General features: G+C 43.3%; 2 protein-coding genes across 15 annotated transcripts; one reads left to right on the top strand and one right to left on the bottom strand.

Moving 5' to 3' along the window:
* Positions 1 to 131: 131 nt before the first annotated feature.
* smtnl1 (smoothelin-like 1) lies at positions 132 to 19,990 on the bottom strand. 11 transcript variants are annotated; one of them, XM_058063218.1, is made up of 11 exons: positions 19,801 to 19,990; positions 19,585 to 19,693; positions 8,337 to 8,417; positions 7,886 to 8,187; positions 7,663 to 7,688; positions 4,965 to 5,057; positions 3,718 to 4,007; positions 1,808 to 2,997; positions 1,623 to 1,734; positions 1,148 to 1,299; positions 141 to 1,063 (listed from the first exon to the last, which is right to left on the bottom strand). In XM_058063218.1, exons 7-11 carry the CDS (start codon positions 3,898 to 3,900, stop codon positions 727 to 729), a joined length of 1,974 nt encoding a protein of 657 aa, XP_057919201.1. In that variant the 5' UTR covers positions 3,901 to 4,007; positions 4,965 to 5,057; positions 7,663 to 7,688; positions 7,886 to 8,187; positions 8,337 to 8,417; positions 19,585 to 19,693; positions 19,801 to 19,990; the 3' UTR covers positions 141 to 726. The 11 variants fall into 11 exon arrangements, with proteins under 11 accessions (XP_057919210.1, XP_057919202.1, XP_057919201.1 ...); XM_058063227.1 differs by having other exon boundaries at positions 132 to 1,063; positions 1,808 to 2,421; positions 2,581 to 2,997; positions 4,965 to 8,187; XM_058063216.1 differs by lacking the exon at positions 7,663 to 7,688.
* Positions 7,759 to 17,591, top strand: LOC131110281 (equilibrative nucleobase transporter 1-like). 4 transcript variants are annotated; one of them, XM_058063231.1, is made up of 12 exons: positions 7,777 to 7,835; positions 7,902 to 8,153; positions 8,267 to 8,396; positions 9,696 to 9,742; positions 9,817 to 9,893; positions 12,719 to 13,026; positions 13,128 to 13,228; positions 13,834 to 13,977; positions 14,096 to 14,203; positions 14,956 to 15,142; positions 16,354 to 16,477; positions 16,549 to 17,590. In XM_058063231.1, exons 2-12 carry the CDS (start codon positions 7,967 to 7,969, stop codon positions 16,657 to 16,659), a joined length of 1,524 nt encoding a protein of 507 aa, XP_057919214.1. In that variant the 5' UTR covers positions 7,777 to 7,835; positions 7,902 to 7,966; the 3' UTR covers positions 16,660 to 17,590. The 4 variants fall into 4 exon arrangements, with proteins under 4 accessions (XP_057919215.1, XP_057919214.1, XP_057919212.1 ...); XM_058063229.1 differs by having other exon boundaries at positions 7,811 to 8,153; positions 12,719 to 12,811; positions 12,887 to 13,026; positions 16,549 to 17,588; XM_058063232.1 differs by lacking the exon at positions 7,902 to 8,153 and having other exon boundaries at positions 7,759 to 7,835; positions 16,549 to 17,591.
* Positions 19,991 to 20,322: the final 332 nt, after the last annotated feature.

The following is a 20,322-nucleotide window of genomic DNA, read 5'->3' as shown; positions in this document are numbered from 1 at the left end:
TGATGCCCGGAAATGTTGTTTTAAAAATGCATGTTTGCATTAAATAATTGTCATGGGCCAAATTAATTGATTTTATGAATGTCATTTTATTATTCTTTCATTAATATTTCAACCTTCAATATTATGACTTTATTTTCTGAACATTATGTATTTCTCAAGGTAAAATTCCTGCTCTATTTTCCATTTTATCAGTTGTTTTTTATTTTATTTACCTTTGTCGTAAATAATATTCAATAATATTATTTAAATGTTTTATTTAATGTATTATTTTATGTATTATTTAAAATTTAAATATTAATAATATTTACTATTTGTCGACTGTGTTGAGGGCCAATAAAAAACAACAGCCGCCCATAAATGGTCATAAACCAATAAAACAATAGAAATTGTGCCACTTATCCTACAATACAAATTAATTCAAGGCATTTTTCATAATTTGGAGTGCAAATTTATGTTGGGCAGTGTTAAGGAAAATGTGTCATCACTGTAACATCACTAACGCCTAGTGACCAGAATACTATACCTATATGACATCAATAATAGGCCGTAGTCCAGGCCATTTATCCATACAGGAATTTTTGGGAAAACCGTGATAAAGTGAGGGATTAATGAGGGACGACCGTGTGTGAAAAAGACGTCATATCGCCTTTGAAGCAACTCAGCAACAATCTCAGATGTTCTCAGATCAGTGCAACCACAACCAAGCTCTCTTTGGATCCATCTTCCTTAGGACTCTGCTTGAACGAGCACTCCTCCATCTTCCTCCTGCTCACAGCTCGCTGGTGCCTCTTCCTCCTCTGCAGCTATTTTGGCCTCAGAGACGTCACTTCCTTTCTCCTCTTGACCACCCAGTGTCCTGCTCCCATCTTCCTTGGCGGCGTTCTCTGCTCGCTTTTTGCTTTCTTCACCTGCTTTCTCCTCCTTTTCCTTCCTCTCCTTCTCGATCTTGGAGAGGCTGTGGCACAGGGATTGGACATAGGTGAACACACACATTGGGTCTGGGTTGTTGCCCATCATGAGCATGTCGGGGACTTCCAGCAGGGGGCAGCAGTCAGCCAAGGACCTGGAGTGACGTGAACGGTGGAGATAAATCACCAAATATTGTACTGTACTCCGAAATATGACATCGTGTTGATATTTGACGTACTCTGCAGTCTGGAAGGCCAGTGTGAAGTTGGCCTCCCGTTCTTTGGGTTTCAAGGCGCTGTAGTCGAAAGCGTCAGGGAAGAAGCGGTGGATTAATGCGCAGAAGGCCATACCGTCACACCAAGACGACGAGAAGTTTTCTATGTTGACACCCTGGAGAATGAAGAGAAATGAAAAGTTCAGATGCTGACTACACCAGCATCTCCACTGGGGGGCGCCAGAGGAGGTCAGTGAAGACGCAACTGCATGAAAAAAGAAAGAACCCCCAACTTTTAGCAATGCTATTTCATAAAAAGCTAAACTGATTACAAAAAAGTATGGCCACGGTTATTCCAGACTTTATTCCAGACACTATAGACAGATTCCAACCAGGAATTTATCATCAGATTCAATAAAACTCCGACTATTTACATAATGATTCACTTGTATTGTTTAACAAGAACATCCTGCCATAGTACCTTCGCGCCAAAGCATACCTGGTAGTTGCGGGTTTTGCTGCGACACCACTGAAGCATCCTCTGTTTGATGGAAGCCCCCGTGGCCGACGCTGATGAGGACTTTTGGATTTTGAAGTTCCGTACGGGCGTCCTGTAGGCCAACCCCAAACACACGGTCAGCACGTTGGCATCAAAGTCATCCAAGCGTTTGATGGCTTGCTTACTCTGGTGCGCCTTGCTGGAACTTGGCCATGATGGCCCTCTTGTTGGACGCCCTGCCAGAGCCGGCTGACAGTCTTGGACGGGACGCGGCTTGGGGTGCGGCTTTGGGGGTTCTTTTGGGCTTCCCTCGTTCTTCCGACACTTTTGACGGTTCTTTGTCTTTTGGTTCCGCTTCTTTGGCTTGACTTTGCTTCTCCTCCTGCTTTTTGGGCTTCATATCGATACCTTCTTCTTTCACATGATCAATACATCCTTCCTTTTTCACCTGATCAATACATTCTTCCTTTTTCACCTTATCAATACCTTCTTCCTCTTTCTGCTGATCGATACCTTCTTCCTTTTTCACCTTATCGATACCTTCTTCCTCTTTCACCTGATCAATACCTTCTTCCTCTTTCACCTGATCGATACCTTCTTCCTCTTTCACCTTATCGATACCTTCTTCCTTTTTCACCTTATCGATACCTTTTTCCTCTTTCACCTGATCAGGACAGTCTTCCTCTTTCACCTGATCAATACCTTCTTCCTCTTTCTGCTGATCGATACCTTCTTCCTTTTTCACCTTATCAATACCTTTTTCCTCTTTCACCTGATCAATACCTTCTTCCTCTTTCACCTTATCGATACCTTTTTCCTCTTTCTGCTGATCGATACCTTCTTCCTTTTTCACCTTATCGATACCTTCTTCCTCTTTCACCTGATCGATATCATTTTCCTCTTTCTGCTGATCGATACCTTCTTCCTCTTTCAGCTGATCGATACCTTCCTCTTTCACCTGATCAATACCTTCTTCCTCTTTTTGCTGATCAATACCTTGTGCCTCTTTCAGCTTATCAATACCTTCTTCCTTTTTCACCTTATCAGTAGCTTCCTCCTCTTTCACCTGATCAATACCTTCTTCCTCTTTGTCACTCTTCATCTCCTCTCCATCTTGGAGAGGGTCTCTGGTTTTGATGTGGCCCCCCCTCTCTGCCTCAACCCGTTCCTCTCCCTGGTTAAGACGAGAAGATGCCTGGTCCTGGTCTTGTCCCGCGTCATCAGTGTCACCTTCATTGGACTTTGAAGCGGCCGTCTGGGGTTCCTCACCTGCCAGGCGTGCTACCATATCCTTTGCCCCCTCGTCTTCCAGTGTGGCCCCCTCGGCAGTCCCCCCTCCGGGGTCTTTGGTCTCCACCAGCTGTGGTTGATCTTTCTACAGGGAATCAACACAAAGCAGTTTGGACATTTGGGTCTTCTCATGTTGGATACACAATCATTGAGGACAAAATATGAGTATGTTCTCCTCTCGGGACCCCACGGCCCCCAGTGGGCGGCTATGCTATGTGAGATGGAGACGCATCTCCATTTAGATGTTACATTTGGACACCGAGTAAAGACCTGGAGCTCATGGCCAGCTCACATCCAAATCCTTGCACACAGACGTTCAGACGTGAGGATGGAGAAGACAAATAGGACATGATCAGCCATGATGTGGAGGGTTCCCACAGCCGCACGTACCTGGCTGGCGTTGCTGGTGTCCATGCTCTGGTTGACGTCCACCAGGCTGGTACGATCCTACGATGGCTCTGGAAGGAACGAGGTCAGGCCTGACAGTGCTGTCTTGTCCCGTGTGTGTGTGTGTGTGTGTGTGTGTGTGTGTGTGTGTGTGTGTGTGTGCGTGTGTGTGTCCACTCTTTTACCCGACACCCTCTCTGCTGGGCTGGGATGCCTTTGCTTCTTTATCTGACCTTTGTAACAACACATACCCCCAAAATAGAGTCTTGGTGACATAGGCGCAGTCCAACGTGCCGGACAGCTGCATCTGCTGTGGAAACCGCAACAGTACACAAACGCACACAGACGCACACATACACACTTCTCAAGTATCTTGGATTTTAAAGTTAGCATAAACAACCTTAAAGCATCTGGTCACCTGAACGTTTGTCCTCTGTATCCGAGACGACCTCCACAAAGAACCGAGCGGCCTGACGTCAGGCCAGCCGAACACTTGTGGGATCATCTTGGACGTGATCTTGCACCACGGCGACCAACACGACTGCAACAGATGACTTCCGGATGAGAAGTGGAACGCCATCCCACAGCGGTGTGTGACCATGGCTGGCCTCGGTCCTCACTCTTAAAGGGGGACGCATTGTATCGGGTTAGAGCAGATACACACCATAACTCCCACAGAAGGCTTTCTAGATCTTCCAGAATCGGCACCTTGATAATACAGAAGAGTGCTGAGGAAGAGCTGTGGGTTCCGATGTAGATGGTGATGATGGTGGAATGATGACTACCAAACATATTTGCTATCTTTTGGAGGAGAAGTAGAAAAGTCATCCTGGCTTCAATTATGGATATTTAGCAGCAATGATCGATGCTGGTACTGGTAAATATCCAGCCTGGGGGGTTGGGGGGCAGCACACAAACGCGCACTGCAAAGTATTCTGTAGTTTCATTTTGATGTTTTTTTTTTTAAAGTGTTCCACGTATTTCCTTGCCAAGAGTGCAGGGTCTAAAAATGACCACAAGAGGGCGCCATTACGCCAAACCAAAGTTCTCCATCTGGTATTAACTTCTGACTGAGCTCATGATGATCGGTAGTAATATGGTAGTCAGTGACGTCATTAGGCCTATTTTAGGCTTGAAATGTTCTTAAGCCCTCCTAAATAATTTGATATTTTTTTATTGATGTATATATAATTTATATTTATATTTATTTATATTTATTTATATTTATTTATATTTATTTATATTTATTTATATTTATTTATAATTATTATTGTTATTATTGTTATTATTATTATTATTATTATTATTATATGATAAGAATTATTATTATTTATATATTTTTTAAACCAAAAAAAATCTCTGACAAATTTTATATAAAAGGGCAAAAGCAGGCTAATAAGCAAGCCAATAAGCAGGCTAATACTAGCCAGTAGTAGTAGTAATAATCAGAAGAAGAAGAATGATGATAGTAATAATAATATAATTATTATTATTATATCATTGATCACTGTCCACTGGACAGAATGGTTTAAGAGCTATTTTTTGTTTTTTTTTTTTAATGTCTACAACATTCATTCATATTATGCGTATCTCCAGGGGGCTTATTGAATGATATTTTCAGAATGCGTCGGGCCAATAAAAAAACGAGATTGTCTTGTTGTTTACCTTGAACCACGAAGCTGCTGGTGGATGATAACCCCAAGCACACGTTGAATCCGTTCCCAATCCGTGTTGCCGTCGCAGGTCGGGTATGTTCACCTGTGACCAGATAACAATCAAACTATCTCCATTGGTGGACATGGACACAATATGCATTCACTCCAAAGTTCACAGCACATGGTCCCACGTGAGAGAGATGAAGATCACACGAGAAGTCCATAATCTTATCAGCCCTAAATTGCTCAATTTGAAGGTCCTGGTAAAAAATATTCCTCCAAAATCAGAACCGTGTGAAGTGACGTGATATGATGTCCGCATATGAAAGATGTGGGGTTAGCCGTGGAAAATGTAACGATCACCATAGAACTGCGTGTGATTCCGACTGCAACGTAGGTCAAGGTGTTATGCAAAGTAACGGAGCTAATGATAGACCTACTCATGTTAGCCACATATGAACACAAAAGGTGTCCATGTTTATGTAACATAAAGTATAGTATAGGAATATAAGTCGCAGGAACAGCCAACCTATGAAAAAAAATGCAACTTATAGTCCGGAAAATACGGTAAAATCAACTTGGAAGTCAACCATTGTCACCACACAAGGAATTCCAACATTCAAGTTACGACATCAAACACGTTCCGTTTGTCCACCTCAGACTCGAATAAGCTGCGTTACGGCTTACACAACACACACACCTCTCTTAGGTCATGTGTTATCATTTTCGACAGCATCATTAAAAAAAAAAACAGGAAGTCACGATTGGGAAAGACAATCCCGTGTTCATCTCTTTTTAGCTGTTTTTGCCCAATGACTCAATGACCATCACATTGGATCATAAGCTGCCCCCAAAGTTGCTGCGGTTAGCACTTTTTCTTGCTTTGGGGTTCCTTGTTGCAGAACCGAATATGACATTCCGATGCCAAGAACACCAACCTCAGACAATTGTTCAAAGATATCAGATTTGGACCTATTTATTTATTTTTATATTTTTTATATATTTTTTATATTATATTTTTATATTATATTTTTATATTATATTTATATTTTCGATATTTTTAATATTTATATTTAATTTATTTAAATTATTTAAATTATTTGGGCAATTTACTGTTCACGCTGCACTTTACATTATGTTGTTCATATTTGGTGTCTATTCTATCTATTTATTCTCCACATTATTATTATTATTATTATTTATTATTACTTATCTTCTTTTGTGTCTGTTATTATATGGGAGCCAGGCAACGACATTTCGTTGGCAATTTCACTGCTGTGTTTTTGTGCAATGACAATAAAGGGAGTCTATCTATCTATCTATCTATCTATCTATCTATCTATCTATCTATCTATCCATCTATCCATCTATCCATCTATCCATCTATCTATCTATGTCAATAATCTGCTGCAGATTTTGGCTGTGTTGATGGAAATGATATCATCAAGATACGCAGCTCTACACTGTAAAAAATGACTCAACTTAAAAAAAAATTGTAATCTCGCTGACATAAAATTTTGATTAAATCTAGCAAATTATTTCAGGTCATTTCAACTCACGACTAAGTTTCTCCAACTTAAAAGATCAAGTCCAAGTGACTTATTGCTTTATTTTGGGAACTTTCTTTATTAGGTCAAATAAACATAATATTTTTGTTGTATCAACAATAGAACTCGGGCGGCACGGTGGTCTAGGGGTTAGCGCGCAGACCTCACAGCTAGGAGACCAGGGTTCAATCCCACCCTCTGCCATCTCTGTGTGGAGTTTGCATGTTCTCCCCGTGCATGCGTGGGTTTTCTCCAGGTACATTCCAAAAACATGCTAGGTTAATTAGCCACTAGGTTAATTGTCCATAGGTATGAATGTGAGTGTGAATGGTTGTTTGTCTATATGTGCCCTGTGATTGGCTGGCGACCAGTCCAGGGTGTACCCCGCCTCTCGCCCGAAGACAGCTGGGATAGGCTCCAGCACCCCCCGCGACCCTCGTGAGGAAAAAGCGGTAGAAAATGAATGAATGAATGAACAATAGAACTCAAGTCATCTCAACTCACTTTTGATTTAGTCTACTAATTACTAACTAATTACCTCAAGTAAATTCAACTCACAATTAAATTGAAATTAATTGAAGTAATTTGTTAACCTGATTTACGTTGTTGATACAACCAAAATATTTGGTTATTTGACTTAAAAAATGAAGTTCCCACAACAAATCTATAAGTCACAAGAACTTGGTCTTTTAGGTTGGAGAAACTTAGTTATGTGTTAAAATTATGTCCAATTATGTCTAATTTGGACTTGGACATGGATGACTATATGATTATCTGGCATGTATGAACGTCCAATCAGGTTTAAGAACAATACGTTTTCAGGTCAACCCTGAATGCAACGCCAACAAAGTCTGGTCACTGGACTCCAAACGCATTCATTGTTGAAATAGCGTTGCATATTCTTAATACGGCCTGTAAGGACTTGAACATTCCCGCCTCCGACTTCATGACACCGTCTTGTCTTGACTTGTGACGAAGTCGGCAGTTCCAGAACATTGACGTTCTCCCAGCTCTACCAATTATTGTAAACATCAGTGATGCGACTGCAAACGTCAAGGTTTTCCTTTTCTTTGAGGAACGGGAACTTTTTTCCGGCTGTGTGTTGCAGCTTTTTCATTCTTGCTTTGTTAGCATTTGTGTTTTTTTCTATTTTCCACTCACCATGTGGAGATGGACTTCCCTTTGCACTATGAATGAGGAAAAGGAGGAGAGAGTGAGGGAGAGGGAGAGAGAGAGTCAAAGAGGAAGGAGGAGTTGTCCGACTTAAAAGGAAGCGTGTGAGTCAGGAGCACAGAGATGTGAGCAACACCAAGACGGAAACGTGAGCATCAAAGGTGAGCTTTACTTCCTCGACTCGGTAGCTCCACAAACAAGAATGACTAACCTGACGGGTCCTCAAGCTGCGGCAGCGAGGAGGCCACGTGTGAAGACGGCGTGCCCGCAGGAGCCAGAGAAGCCCGGGACCATGGTGGACTGTCTGAAACCGTCGTGGGTGCGACGAGGCCTCACCTTCATCACGGGCCTGGTGGAGTGTCTGTGTTTTGCAGGAATCATATTTGGGTGGGCTTCGCTCGTTTTCGTACTCAAGAGCGAAGGCTACTTCGGCTCCCTGTGCGTCAACGCCACAGGAACCAATGGCTCGCAGGTCTTAGGTCGGTTTGCTGATCTCCACCGGAACCTTCAATTCTGGTTGAACGATGAGAAGAACGGTGCAACACCGGCGTTAGCTCACAACTTCTAAACATCTGTGTTTGTTTGTGTTCAGATTGCAGCGGACAGGATGAACAGTTCTCTCTGGTCTTCACCATCGCATCCTTCATGAATAACTTCCTCACCCTCGCCAGTGGCTTCATCTTCGACCACTTGGGCACCTCCGTGGCTCGCTTCCTGGGAATGTGAGTACGACGTGACCGAACCTGTAGAACGGAGAGTAAAGTCACTAGAAGTGGGTTACCAGGAGTGGATTATTGCATTCCCAGAAATTCCACCCAGCGGTAAAATGAATAGAACATCTTGGAGATGTTGGCTAATACCTCCAACTGTTCAACAACGCACAGCAACACCATGTTGTTGTTCTTTGGAATTGGTCTGTGGGTTGTCTAGGACCGTTCTCATCCTCCACCGTCGCCTCTCTGATATTTTCCCTGGTCCTATCCACGACTGTGTTGGTGGTTTCCCATTTCCTCGTGATGTTCCTCACAGTGGAAACGGAGATCTGAAATAGCTTATAGCTTTCTGCAGCCTACAAGTCAACCAAGACACTAGGACAATCTTCAGGTCACGTGACAGCTGCTAGCGGACTCCATGTTGGACATCTTCACAGGAGGTTCGGAGATGGAAAAACAAGCGTTCAACTTCAATACGGTTGATTAGATGATTGGAGGAACCTGTTTGTGAACTTCAAGATTTATTGAGCTCACTAAACCGGTGATCCGTAGACCGAATGACTGAAGTCAACACAACGGGGGTGCCCAAATTGATATTACTGAATATTATGGGATGTGAAAAAGGGTGGCTAAACATGCACCCCTACTGTGTTGTCCGTGCTACATCACATGGTGGCTCTATGATGAGAAGAACATCCACTTTTCAAAACATCCACTGTACTTTAGGGTGTTTTGTCAAATCACATGAAACTTGGCAGACCCCTTCGGGGGGGGTCTGTCAAATATGAGCGAAAACAAATCTTTGCACCGGTCTACCCTTTAGCGGTGGAGTCCATCAGCGTGGAAAAGTAAAGTAAAAGTAGCACAGTAGTGAGGAAGACCAGAGACGTTTTCATAAGGCGATGCTAATCTCATGTAGCAAGAACCCGAACTGGAATCTAGAAGGTTTTATAAAGTTAACAAAAAGAGGGAAATATTTGGCTATACTACTCCGACTATTCCGCAATATAAACACAAACATCCCAGCACAGAATTTTCCCAAACAACCAAAACAAACCATCCATATGTTTCCACTAAAAGAGGGCGGAGGACAATCCAAGCCAAGGAATGCGAATAGCTGGCTTGATGAGGTGCAGGGATCTAGTTGGGGTTAGGGCGGGACGGGGGGAAAGAAATTCAAACAAAAGTCAAACAAAAGACCCCAATGGGGGGGTCCGGGTATGGTATGCAAAAACAATATTTGGACAAGGTTGAACTGTTTATATTGTGACACGGACAATGACCGTCGATTCCGTTTGTTTGCATCAGAGGCGTTCACACCATGGGTACCTTGATGGTGGCGTTCTCCAGCTCAGGTAAACACGCAACGTTTGGAACACGTAGACATATTTAACCGTAAATGCTCCTTAACGCTCTTCGTTCCCAACAGCTCTACCCGGCCTGCTGTTCCCAGCAATGTCCTTCATAGCCGTGGGTGGGATCATGCTGCTCATGACCAACATGCAGGTGATTACCCACATCTCCTCTCCCTGTACATTATCAGGTCTTATCAGTCAAGGGATGATTACGGCATAAGCGTGCAGCAGTATAACCGTATCAGGTGGACGGCATCACAAATAATGCTCTGATAAAACGATACACTGTTCTCAATTATCTTACTTTTTTATTTTTCTACACAAAATAAGATGAGAAATAAATCAAGAATAAATAAAATCAATCAGTAATAAATAAATATAATAATAATAATAATAAAAACTTAAGAAACCACATATAGTTGGTGGGTAGACAAATTTTTTTTCATATTAAAATAAACAAAGCATTATTAGAGCCCTGTACACATGACAAAACACGACTATAGTCACATTTATACTCTTTTTATTTACAACATATTGCGCAACTGCAGCATCTCGAGACACATGCTAACTCGCAAACTCGAGAGCTAGCCACCTAAACGGTAGCCTTCGAGTTATTTCCTTTAAACTTACATCGCCAAAAACTTACCACTTCCACACGGATAGGGAGGATAACTATTAACAGTTATTTAACCTTTAACATGAACATTAATTCATTAATTCATTCATTTTCTACCGCTTTTCCTCACGAGGGTCGCGGGGGTTGCTGGATGGGGTGGGGAAAGACAAAATAAGAAGCCAAAAAGTTACCACTTCCACACAAAATAGGAGGAGAACTCATTCATTTATTCATTTTCTACCGCTTATCCTCACAAGGGTCATGCTGGAGCCTATCCCAGCTGTCTTCTTGGGGCGAGAGGCGGGGTACACCCTGGACTGGTGGCCAGCCAATCACAGGGCACATATAGACAAACAACCATTCACACTCACATTCATACCTATGGACAATTTGGAGTCGCCAATTAACCTAGCATGTTTTTTTGGAATGTGGGAGGAAACCGGAGTACCAGGAGAAAACCCACGCATGCACGGGGAGAACATGCAAACTCCACACAGAGATGGCCGAGGGTGGATGAACATTAATCAAACGTAATATTTTTTTCTGGGTACATGATACCATAAAACCATGATACATTAAACTTTCATATCAAGGCGGGGGCCTCAAACTGGTGTCTTGCGGGCCACATTTGGCCCGCGGGCCGCGTGTTTGAGACCCCTGTAATAGACTATTTCATGGAACAAATACTAGAATCCTGACTGCGGCGTCCTGGCCAAGACCTGCTCTACACGGTACAATATTCACTATCAATAAGTAGGACAGGCGGCACGGTGGTCTAGGGGTTAGCGCGCAGACCTCACAGCTAGGAGACCAGGGTTCAATCCCACCCTTGGGCATCTCTGTGTGGAGTTTGCATGTTCTCCCCGTGCATGCGTGGGTTTTCTCCGGGTACTCCGGTTTCCTCCCACATTCCAAAAACATGCTAGGTTAATTAGCCACTCCAAATTGTCCATAGGTATGAATGTGAGTGTGAATGGTTGTTTGTCTATATGTGCCCTGTGATTGGCTGGCGACCAGTCTAGGGTGTGCCCCGCCTTACGCCCGAAGACAGCTGGGATAGGCTCCAGCACCCCCCGCGACCCTCGTGAGGAAAAGCGGTAGAAAATGAATGAATGAATGAATAAGTAGGACACTTTGAAGAACTGAAAAACAGCCACGCTGCCCAAGCTCATTGATTTCATGCTGATTTCAAATAGATTCGATTCCCCCTCAAGTGAAGATCATTCTTGTTTTTTTTTAGCAGTAAGCATTATTGAAGTTACACCTGCTAAGCCGCAACTCTAACGTGATGCCGAACAAAAGATGTTTGTTGACTTTAGGTGAACTATCTCAGCTGTTCTTACAAAAAGCCCCTCTGGGCATACATTAATAATCATGAGGGTGTGTCCCGAATCTTGATAATGTATTTGTTCATTGAAAATGAAGCAGATGTACCAGTAAATCCAGTTTATTTATAAACAATATATTTTTGTTTAATAATACTTGTAAGATTGTTTCCTCAGCGCAGTGCTTCTCTATTATTTTCTCTCTTGACGCCATTCCGGGACAGGAATATTGTTCCCCCCCCTCCCAACCTGGATTGGAATACTATTGAGAAGCTGATATGTCCTGTAGAGACTGAACCGGAAACAGAGACCAGCAAAATGCAACCAGCGAAGCCTTCAAGCGCATCCAATAGTCACACTGAATGTACAACAAAGTAGTACACCAAATTCATACATGTTGGCAGGTCCGTCCTCACCCGCCCTTGTGCCTGTGGATGGGTTTTATTTGGATATTCCGGTTTTCTAGGTATGAATGGGAGTGTGTCTATATTTGTCCTGCCACTGACTGGCAACCACTCCACCACTGGCCCAATGTCAGCTGGGATAGGCTCCAGCGTGCCCCCGCGACATCGAAGTTTGGTTAAATAACAAAGTGGTCTGTAGATTGCTTCAAGTAATCCACAAGACGTTCATGCCAGAGATGGTAAATGGTCTTTCACTTGTGTAGCGCCTTTCCAACTCCAAGGTCAAAGCGCTTTGACCTCTGTTTTACATTTACCTACTGATGACGCAGCATCAGGAGAAACTGGGGGTTCAGTATCTTAACCAAAAATACTTAGACAAGATCACAGCAGGACAGAGAATCGAACCCACTACCTTCAGGTGGGGAGACCACTCTACCAGCTGAGCCATTCAACCAGCAGGCATCAAACAAAAAATAGAGAGGCTGCGGCCTTAGCAAGGACCTCTGCAAAGACAACAAACATTCAAGCTAGGAAGGGCCAGAATAGCAAGGTGGCATATGCAATTATTTCGTTTATTTCGGGAATTTACGATGTCACCGTTTCTAATCTATTCACCCGCTCCTCCGTGAAGGTGGGTAATCTTTTCGGCGCCCAGCGTTCCACCGTCATCACGCTTTACAACGGGGCCTTTGACTCTTCCTCAGCGCTCTTCTTAATCATCAAGGTGAGTCTGGAACAGTCGGGAGTTCTCAATCATCCGTCTTTGACTTCTCATGATGATCTTCCTGTTGTCATGCAGTTGCTGTACGAGTCTGGGACTTGTTTCCACACCGCTTTCTTCTTCCTGTCTGCCTGCAGCGTCCTTCATGTGCTCAGGACCATCTTCTTGTTCCCTAGGAAATTTATACCGTACCCGCTGCCTGATGACTACACATACGGGTAAGAAATCTAAGCATTTGTTGTACCTTATAAGCAACAATACTGTCGGAAGCCAACCACGGCGTGCTGCATAAACGGTGTATTGTGACCTTTGACCTCAGGCTATCCTGCAGCAAGCTAAGGCCCTCCAAAGAGTCAAATGTGACTTTTGAGGCACCAGCAGAGGAAGAGCAAATGTCAAGCCATGCACCTGTAGAACAAGGTGGGTGAAACTGCAGGGTCGGCCTCGCATCGCCATCCATGCATTCCATTTCATATGTAAGAAGCGGCATTTAGGTTCCATTTCAAACTTCATATCGTAACATATGATGCGGGTCAAACAAGGCTAATTCATGTGCTAGCAAGTGAGTTGGCAGTTTCAGTTCAAGGAAAAGTGCACTTTAGTTTGGAGTTTTGGAGTTTTGACCATCTCTTCTGTGCATTGTAAAGATATAAAAACAGCTAAAAAAAGAGGCAGCTAAGGAATGCATGTAATAATAAACACTTATTCCGCCGACAAAGCCTGCTATTACAACACCTCCAAAAAGCTCAAATAAGATTTTATGTTTTTCTATTCATGCTGTAGCATGTAGTAGCAGGCAAATTCATAACAGCATGTCATACTTACAGTATTTCCCTGTACTACTAACTAGTTGACGCTGAATCAACACTGCCTCTTCTGGCTGCAACCAAGTAGCACACTCCACACAATCAATTTTCAAAACAATATGGCGATATTATGTTCATACTATTTGTCGGGCGGATGTAATATCTGAAATAATGATGTCCAAATCTCTGTATTACCCCCCCCCCAACCCCCACCCCCAGAGAAAAGCTTCCGTGAGTGCATTCTGTCCAGACTATACTTGTGGCATGTACTTTGGTTGGCCGTGATCCAGCTGAGACATTATCTGTTCATCGGCACCCTGAACCCCACGCTGGAGAAGCTCAGTGATGGAGAGCCTTCACTCGGTATGAACACACCACACCCTGTCCCGACTAAATGGTATCATCCGCCCGTTTTGCAGGGAAAATACTGCCTCCACTCACTTCATGAAGTTGAAACATAAAAACGGTTTTGTGTTTGCAGTGAGCCAGTACCTCAACGCCTTTGCTTTCACCCAACTGTGTGGGGTGCTGTGTGCGCCGTGGAATGGCCTCATCATGGACAGACACAAGCGCAAACCCCGGGTGGAAGGTAAGCAAACACAAGCGCATCAAGGGTAGTACACACACTGTAGGTATACTGTATGTACTGTATGTGTCACTAGTGCATTAGAAATTAAAAATTAACTGATGATAACGGCAGCAGGAGGATAAACCGAAGGCCGATTTTGACCAAAGGGCGATTCCCCCGTCTTTCAGTATTGTAGAAGGTGGTTACTTCCATGAGAAGTACAGGAAATTGCATCAAAGCCAAAAAGGTATATATTCCGTCAAAACAGGCAGAATATACCGAGTACTACTTACAACATGGGTGGGCAAACTTTTTGACTCGCGGGCCGGATGTGGCCCCCGGGCCATAGTTTGCCCACCCCTGATTTCAACAAAACAATGGCAGGAGACAGCATGTACTGTGTACAGCAGGGGTCTCAAACATGCGGCCCGCGGGCCAAATGTGGCCCGCAGGACACTAGTTTGAGGCCCCCGCCTTGATATGAAAGTTTAATGTTAGTTTGATATGGATGCCGTATGGTATCATGTACCCAGAAAAAATTATTACGTTTGATTCATCTTCATGTTAAAGGTTAAATAACTGTTAATAGTTATCCTCCCTATCCGTGTGGAAGTGGTAAGTTTTTGGCTATTTAAGTTTAAAGGAAATAACTCAAAGGCTACCGTTTAGGTCGCTAGCTCTCTAGTTTGTCTGCAGTTGCGCAATTTGTTGTCAATAAAAAGAGTATAAATGCTGATAAATCACAATGAAAACTTTGGTTTTTGTCTGAGCAGGAATGAGTGAGCAGGAAGCAGATCTGAATTCCACGGTTCTATCGCTCTTCCTGACGTCGGCCATGGCGTTGGTGTTCTCCCTTTGTGCCGCCGTGCCGCTCTTGTCCCTTCAGTATTTCACCTTCATTGTGCAAGTACTCAATCGCTCCTTCCTGTACGGTGGAAACGCAGCGTTCCTCAGTGTGGCGTGAGTCAACCATACCATTTCATTTCTATTTTTACTAGCAATACTATCTCCTCTCGGTCCCATCTGTCTGGACCAGAGCTTTTCAAAGTGTGATTAAGGGCTATATGACTTGACTTGACTGGCCTTGATTTTGACCTGCCTTTGACTTGGACCTGACTTTGACTTGGCTTTGATATGACTTGAGTTTGACCTGAGTTTGACCTGACTTTGACTTGGCTTGATTTTGACTTGACTTTGACTTGACTTTGACTTGACTTTGACCTGACTTTGACTTGACTTTGACCTGCCTTTGACTTGGACCTGACTTTGATTTGACATTGACTTGACTTTGACATGACTTGAGTTTGACATGACTTTGACTTGACTTGATTTTGACCTGACTTTGACTTGGACCTGACTTTGACTTGGACCTGACTTTGACCTGCCTTTGACTTGGACCTGACTTTAATTTGACATTGACTTGACTTTGACTTGAGTTTGACATGACTTGAGTTTGACATGACTTTGACTTGACTTGATTTTGACCTGACTTTGACTTGGACCTGACTTTGACTTGACTTTGACCTGCCTTTGACTTGGACCTGACTTTAATTTGACATTGACTTGACTTTGACATGACTTGAGTTTGACATGACTTTGACTTGACTTGATTTTGACCTGACTTTGACTTGGACCTGACTTTGACTTGACTTTGACCTGGCTTTGACCTGACTTTGACTTGACTTTGACTTGGCAGAGTGAGGCTCCCTTGTGAGAGTATAATATGCTTTCCCTACTCCTGGAATAATGGACGTTCTGGAGCATATGAGCTGTGGGCCTTTCTGCTTAATCCAGACTGTGTTGTCGCTTACCATAGAAGTAAAAATGTCATTTTGTATTTTTACATAACTAATAGCGGTGTCATGTAACATGGGAAATAGCACAATGAAAGAAATATGACTGGACTAAATTTATATACTATATATATATATATAGTAATAAAGTTCCATGAGATAGATGATGCAATATTCCCTTTCAAATGTTATCTTTCAGTCTGTAAAGTTGCAATTTGTACTCTGTCAAATGTTTGTAGCGTTTCCTGAAATGCTGCCTTTTCAACTGTTTGTGCCCTACCAAGACACTCATCCTGCTCTCGACTGAATACTCTGTTGATCTACCTGCTTAATAACTACCATACTGTTGACATGATGCCCCCTTTGTTTTTCCTGTAGTTTCCCATCACGTCACTTTGGCAAGCTGTACGGCCTCGTCATGGCTGTTTCCGCAATCGCCTCTCTACTGCAGTACGCCTGCTTCGCCTTTGTTAAGTCCTTCCTGCACGGAGATCCTTTCTATGTGAGTACCAGACCACCTGATGATATTCCAACTGCAATCATCTCCGCTCATCTCTGATAAACGCCCTGCAGGTGAACGTGGCTCTGGCGGTGCTGGTGCTGCTGGCCTTCATCCACCCTCTGTCTGTCTTCCTGCACTGTCGAAGGCTCGCGTCTGAGCGAGCTAAGAACCGACTTAAATAGCCATCCAATGATGACCAATGACAACATACTCTGTCAGCGGTGATGCTGACACACACACTGTTACATTAGTACTGGTGATGCTTACTATTATAGTATATACAGGTGTGCATGTCTAGTACATGTGCTATTTTTATACTACTACTACTACTATACACACATCTTTTACAAGCGAAACATCAACAATGCAAGGCAAAGCAATTAGGAAGCGTATTATGCGTCTCCAATGTTAGCACAGATGTTCTTGTATCGCTGAGTCATGTTTGTCTTTATGAAAAAGTATTATGGACAGCGAGTGGCCACAAAATGTCCACTCAAAAGCGTGAGTGCTTTTGTACAGGCGATACCACGGGAACAAAGATCCTGTTCACACGCTGGCAAGACTGGTTGCCGGTGCAGCGTCGGCATCCACACGTCAACTGCTGCACCTTCAACACAGCAATTCAATGTCAACTGGGACGACTCAGCGCTGCCACCTAGTGGCCTGGCGAGGAACGTGGAAAGTGGCAAGTCCGCATCAAGGGCTGAAATGAATTTTGTATTACTTTGTTGAAAAAAAAAAACAAAGGTATTTTGATGACATTTAAAGGAGTGTAAGGGAAAAATTATTGCAAATGTTTCTACATTTCATTATTAATGATATTGAACTGTATATATGAAATTCACTTATCACAATCAATTAATGGCTAGAATCAATTAACCAAGATAAATGAGGAATTTAGTTGATTCGGGTTATTATTCAAGTTTTATGAAGATACACTCTGACAGTCTGAGCCAAAATAAGTCAAAAATAACTGCCAACTCCCACAACAAAGCCACCCCCCTGCCCCCCGCCGTGCCACTGCTCCCAGTCTATCACATTAAGCATGAGAGTGTTGATGTGTCGGCCATGATGCCAACAAGTGCATGTCGATCACCATATGCATATGCTGAAGGATGCCAGAAATAGAAAAGCCAACCGCAACCGAGAAACGCCAACCTCATGCGGTGGTCTCCATCTGTTTACGTTTGCAACCTAAACCCACAACCTAAATCCTCTGTGAAACCGAATGAAACGCCGGCAAACGTATATGTTGGCGTCACTATTTGTCATCATTTGGCACGCTTGCTTTTCTCACACATCTTTGGAAGAATGAAGTTAAAAGGGATATTAGGTGCGATGTGATGTGACGCTGTGGGATGGATGAAGTAGGTTACGATAGGCGCTAAAAAATAAAGTTCACCGACAGTAAAAGTAAATATCAAATGATTAAGTGGGAAGACTGGTTGGACCTTGCTATGCCGTGCTCGCCCACTTTTCATCTGATTCATCGAACAATCCGACAATATGGGTGCGGATCCCGGGAACTGAGGTTGAGAAGATTAACACGTTTCAATTGCGGGCCACGTTTAAGGGTACGCGGCTATGGCAGCACTTCCGAGGATGGGGTGGAACTAAACCAGTATCTCACAAAACCGAGTCTTCTCAAAGGACAAAAGTGCGGAAATTAAACTTAGATATACTTTGGAGTACTCAGTGTACAGTGTGTATAACAGTCAAAGTACATAAGTGAGCACACAGTAGGGTGCTTGTTGACATGGCCTGAGTAGAACTGCTGTGACCGATACAAGGTGGGTGGCACAGACATACAGGAAGTGTGGAGTCATTTAAATACAACACCTCCATTCAGAGTGACCTGCATTATTTGCAGACCACATACCTCAACGACTTGGCGGGCGTTCGTTCTACCGTCCTGATGCACCGTACATCGTGCGGCATAAGCACGCAGAAGGCCTTCAGCTTCAGCTGCGTGCATATTTGCATGTGTGCGAGATGGTTCCAGCCAGATACGGTGACACATTTACAGCAGCGGGACAGATCCCATGAACATGCTGTGCCTACACCAGTTCAAATGCCAGCGTGGCCGTGATTCACAGCAGACGATGTGAGAAGATGTATCATAAATGGATGATGATACACAATGTTGTATCGTCATTACGCACACATGCATTGAACACACAACACACAACACCCCCTTCCTGCACCCCCACGGAGTCCGAAGCGTTTACCCCAGAGCCAAAGAATGTGTAGAAATCTCGAAGTATAGCTGCTAATGTAAGTGTAGTACTAGGTACAGTATGCGTCCTCCAATCAGCTAGATCTTTGATTTGCATGTACTGCACTTGCAAACCGGACTTTGAGGACGATGATAAGTGTTTCCATACAAATTTGATGCTATCTGTTCACCCCGGCTTATAAACATATTTAATGGGACTCTGAAGGTAGGTGGTCGTTCCTCATCGTACAGCAGATGGCATCGTAACGCTGCTTCTTTAAACACCTTAGCTACTTTAGGGCTATACAGTGGCATCATCAGGCCTATTTTAAGGAGGCTTCAGTCCCTGTAAAATGTTCTCAAGCCCCCCTAAATAATTAGATATTTTTTATTATTATTTTTTTTTTTACAAAAAAAAATTCAGACAAATTTCATATAATAGGGCAAAAGCAAGCTAATACTAGAAGAAGAATAATGATAATAGTATTGTTTTTTGGATTTTTTTGAATGCCTACTACATTCATTCATATCCTGTGCATCTCCAGATGGATAAGCCCCCCCCCCTCCTCAGAACCTAGTGACACCCCTCACGCTATATTTAGCAAGCATTCAGGCCCCTCGAGATGTTCTTATTAGACGCCATTGGAGACTCTAACATGAAAGCACATTTGCACCCCCCTACCCCACACACATACACATCCTCCATCGCAGCATCCATAAAAAACAAATACACAAGCCCCCCCCCCCGAACCTAGTGACACCCCGCACGCATCCATAAAAAACAAATACACAATAATGCCTTTTCAGCCCCCCCAGCCCTGCAGCCCCACACCCCAAATAGACTGCAGTCCTGCGGGGGGGAAACATTGGGAACACATGATGTGACACTGACCTTGACCCATCTGGTGGTGGTGAGGGGGGGGAGAGAACCAATTAGTGAGTAATACCCGGAGTTGACTCCCACATCCAGTCTGTATGCCCTTTGCACCTCTTCCAGAAAGCTGCCAGACAAATATGACGAAGAAGATGGACGCTAACAAACAATAACAATAAAACAAGGGTACAATTGTACAATTCAATGAATGGATGCACATCGTGTGTTTCACACCTTTGGTCTGTCGCCGTGTTCCATCGCTCTGCTCCACGGCCGGATATGAAGGCTGTAAAGAACATGAATGGCTCATATGGTAAATAGCATTTTTGAATATTCATAGTGCCCACTTTAGGCTTTATTATTATGAATAAAAATGTGTAGCAGGACCATCTGGGGTTTCCTCCCATGGCCACCTGCTATTTGTATATGCAGCCAAATAGGTTACTTTCCAACATGGCCGACATCAAATGAGACATTTCATCGTTTCTTGTTTGTCCTTTCATCTGAAAAGACGATGCAATCAACTTCTCCCCGCACAAAAACGCAAAAAGTTTGACTCATTAGCATGGAAGCAACAAGCAAATCAGAGTCATTTTTTTGTTTGTTTACATATTACTTCATTCTGAAGATATAAAAACAGACAAAAAGAGAATAGGGCGCACATATTCCACCCATGAAGCCTCCAAGAACCACGACCTACAGTGACGTTGTTGTTATTAATATTGTTTCACCAAAGAACTATAAGAACTAAAGTTA

Source organism: Doryrhamphus excisus, chromosome 23, assembly GCF_030265055.1.
Source record: "Doryrhamphus excisus isolate RoL2022-K1 chromosome 23, RoL_Dexc_1.0, whole genome shotgun sequence".
NCBI lineage: Eukaryota > Metazoa > Chordata > Actinopteri > Syngnathiformes > Syngnathidae > Doryrhamphus > Doryrhamphus excisus.
Note: the sequence above shows the minus strand (reverse complement) of the source record. Positions and strands in the feature narration are given on the sequence as shown.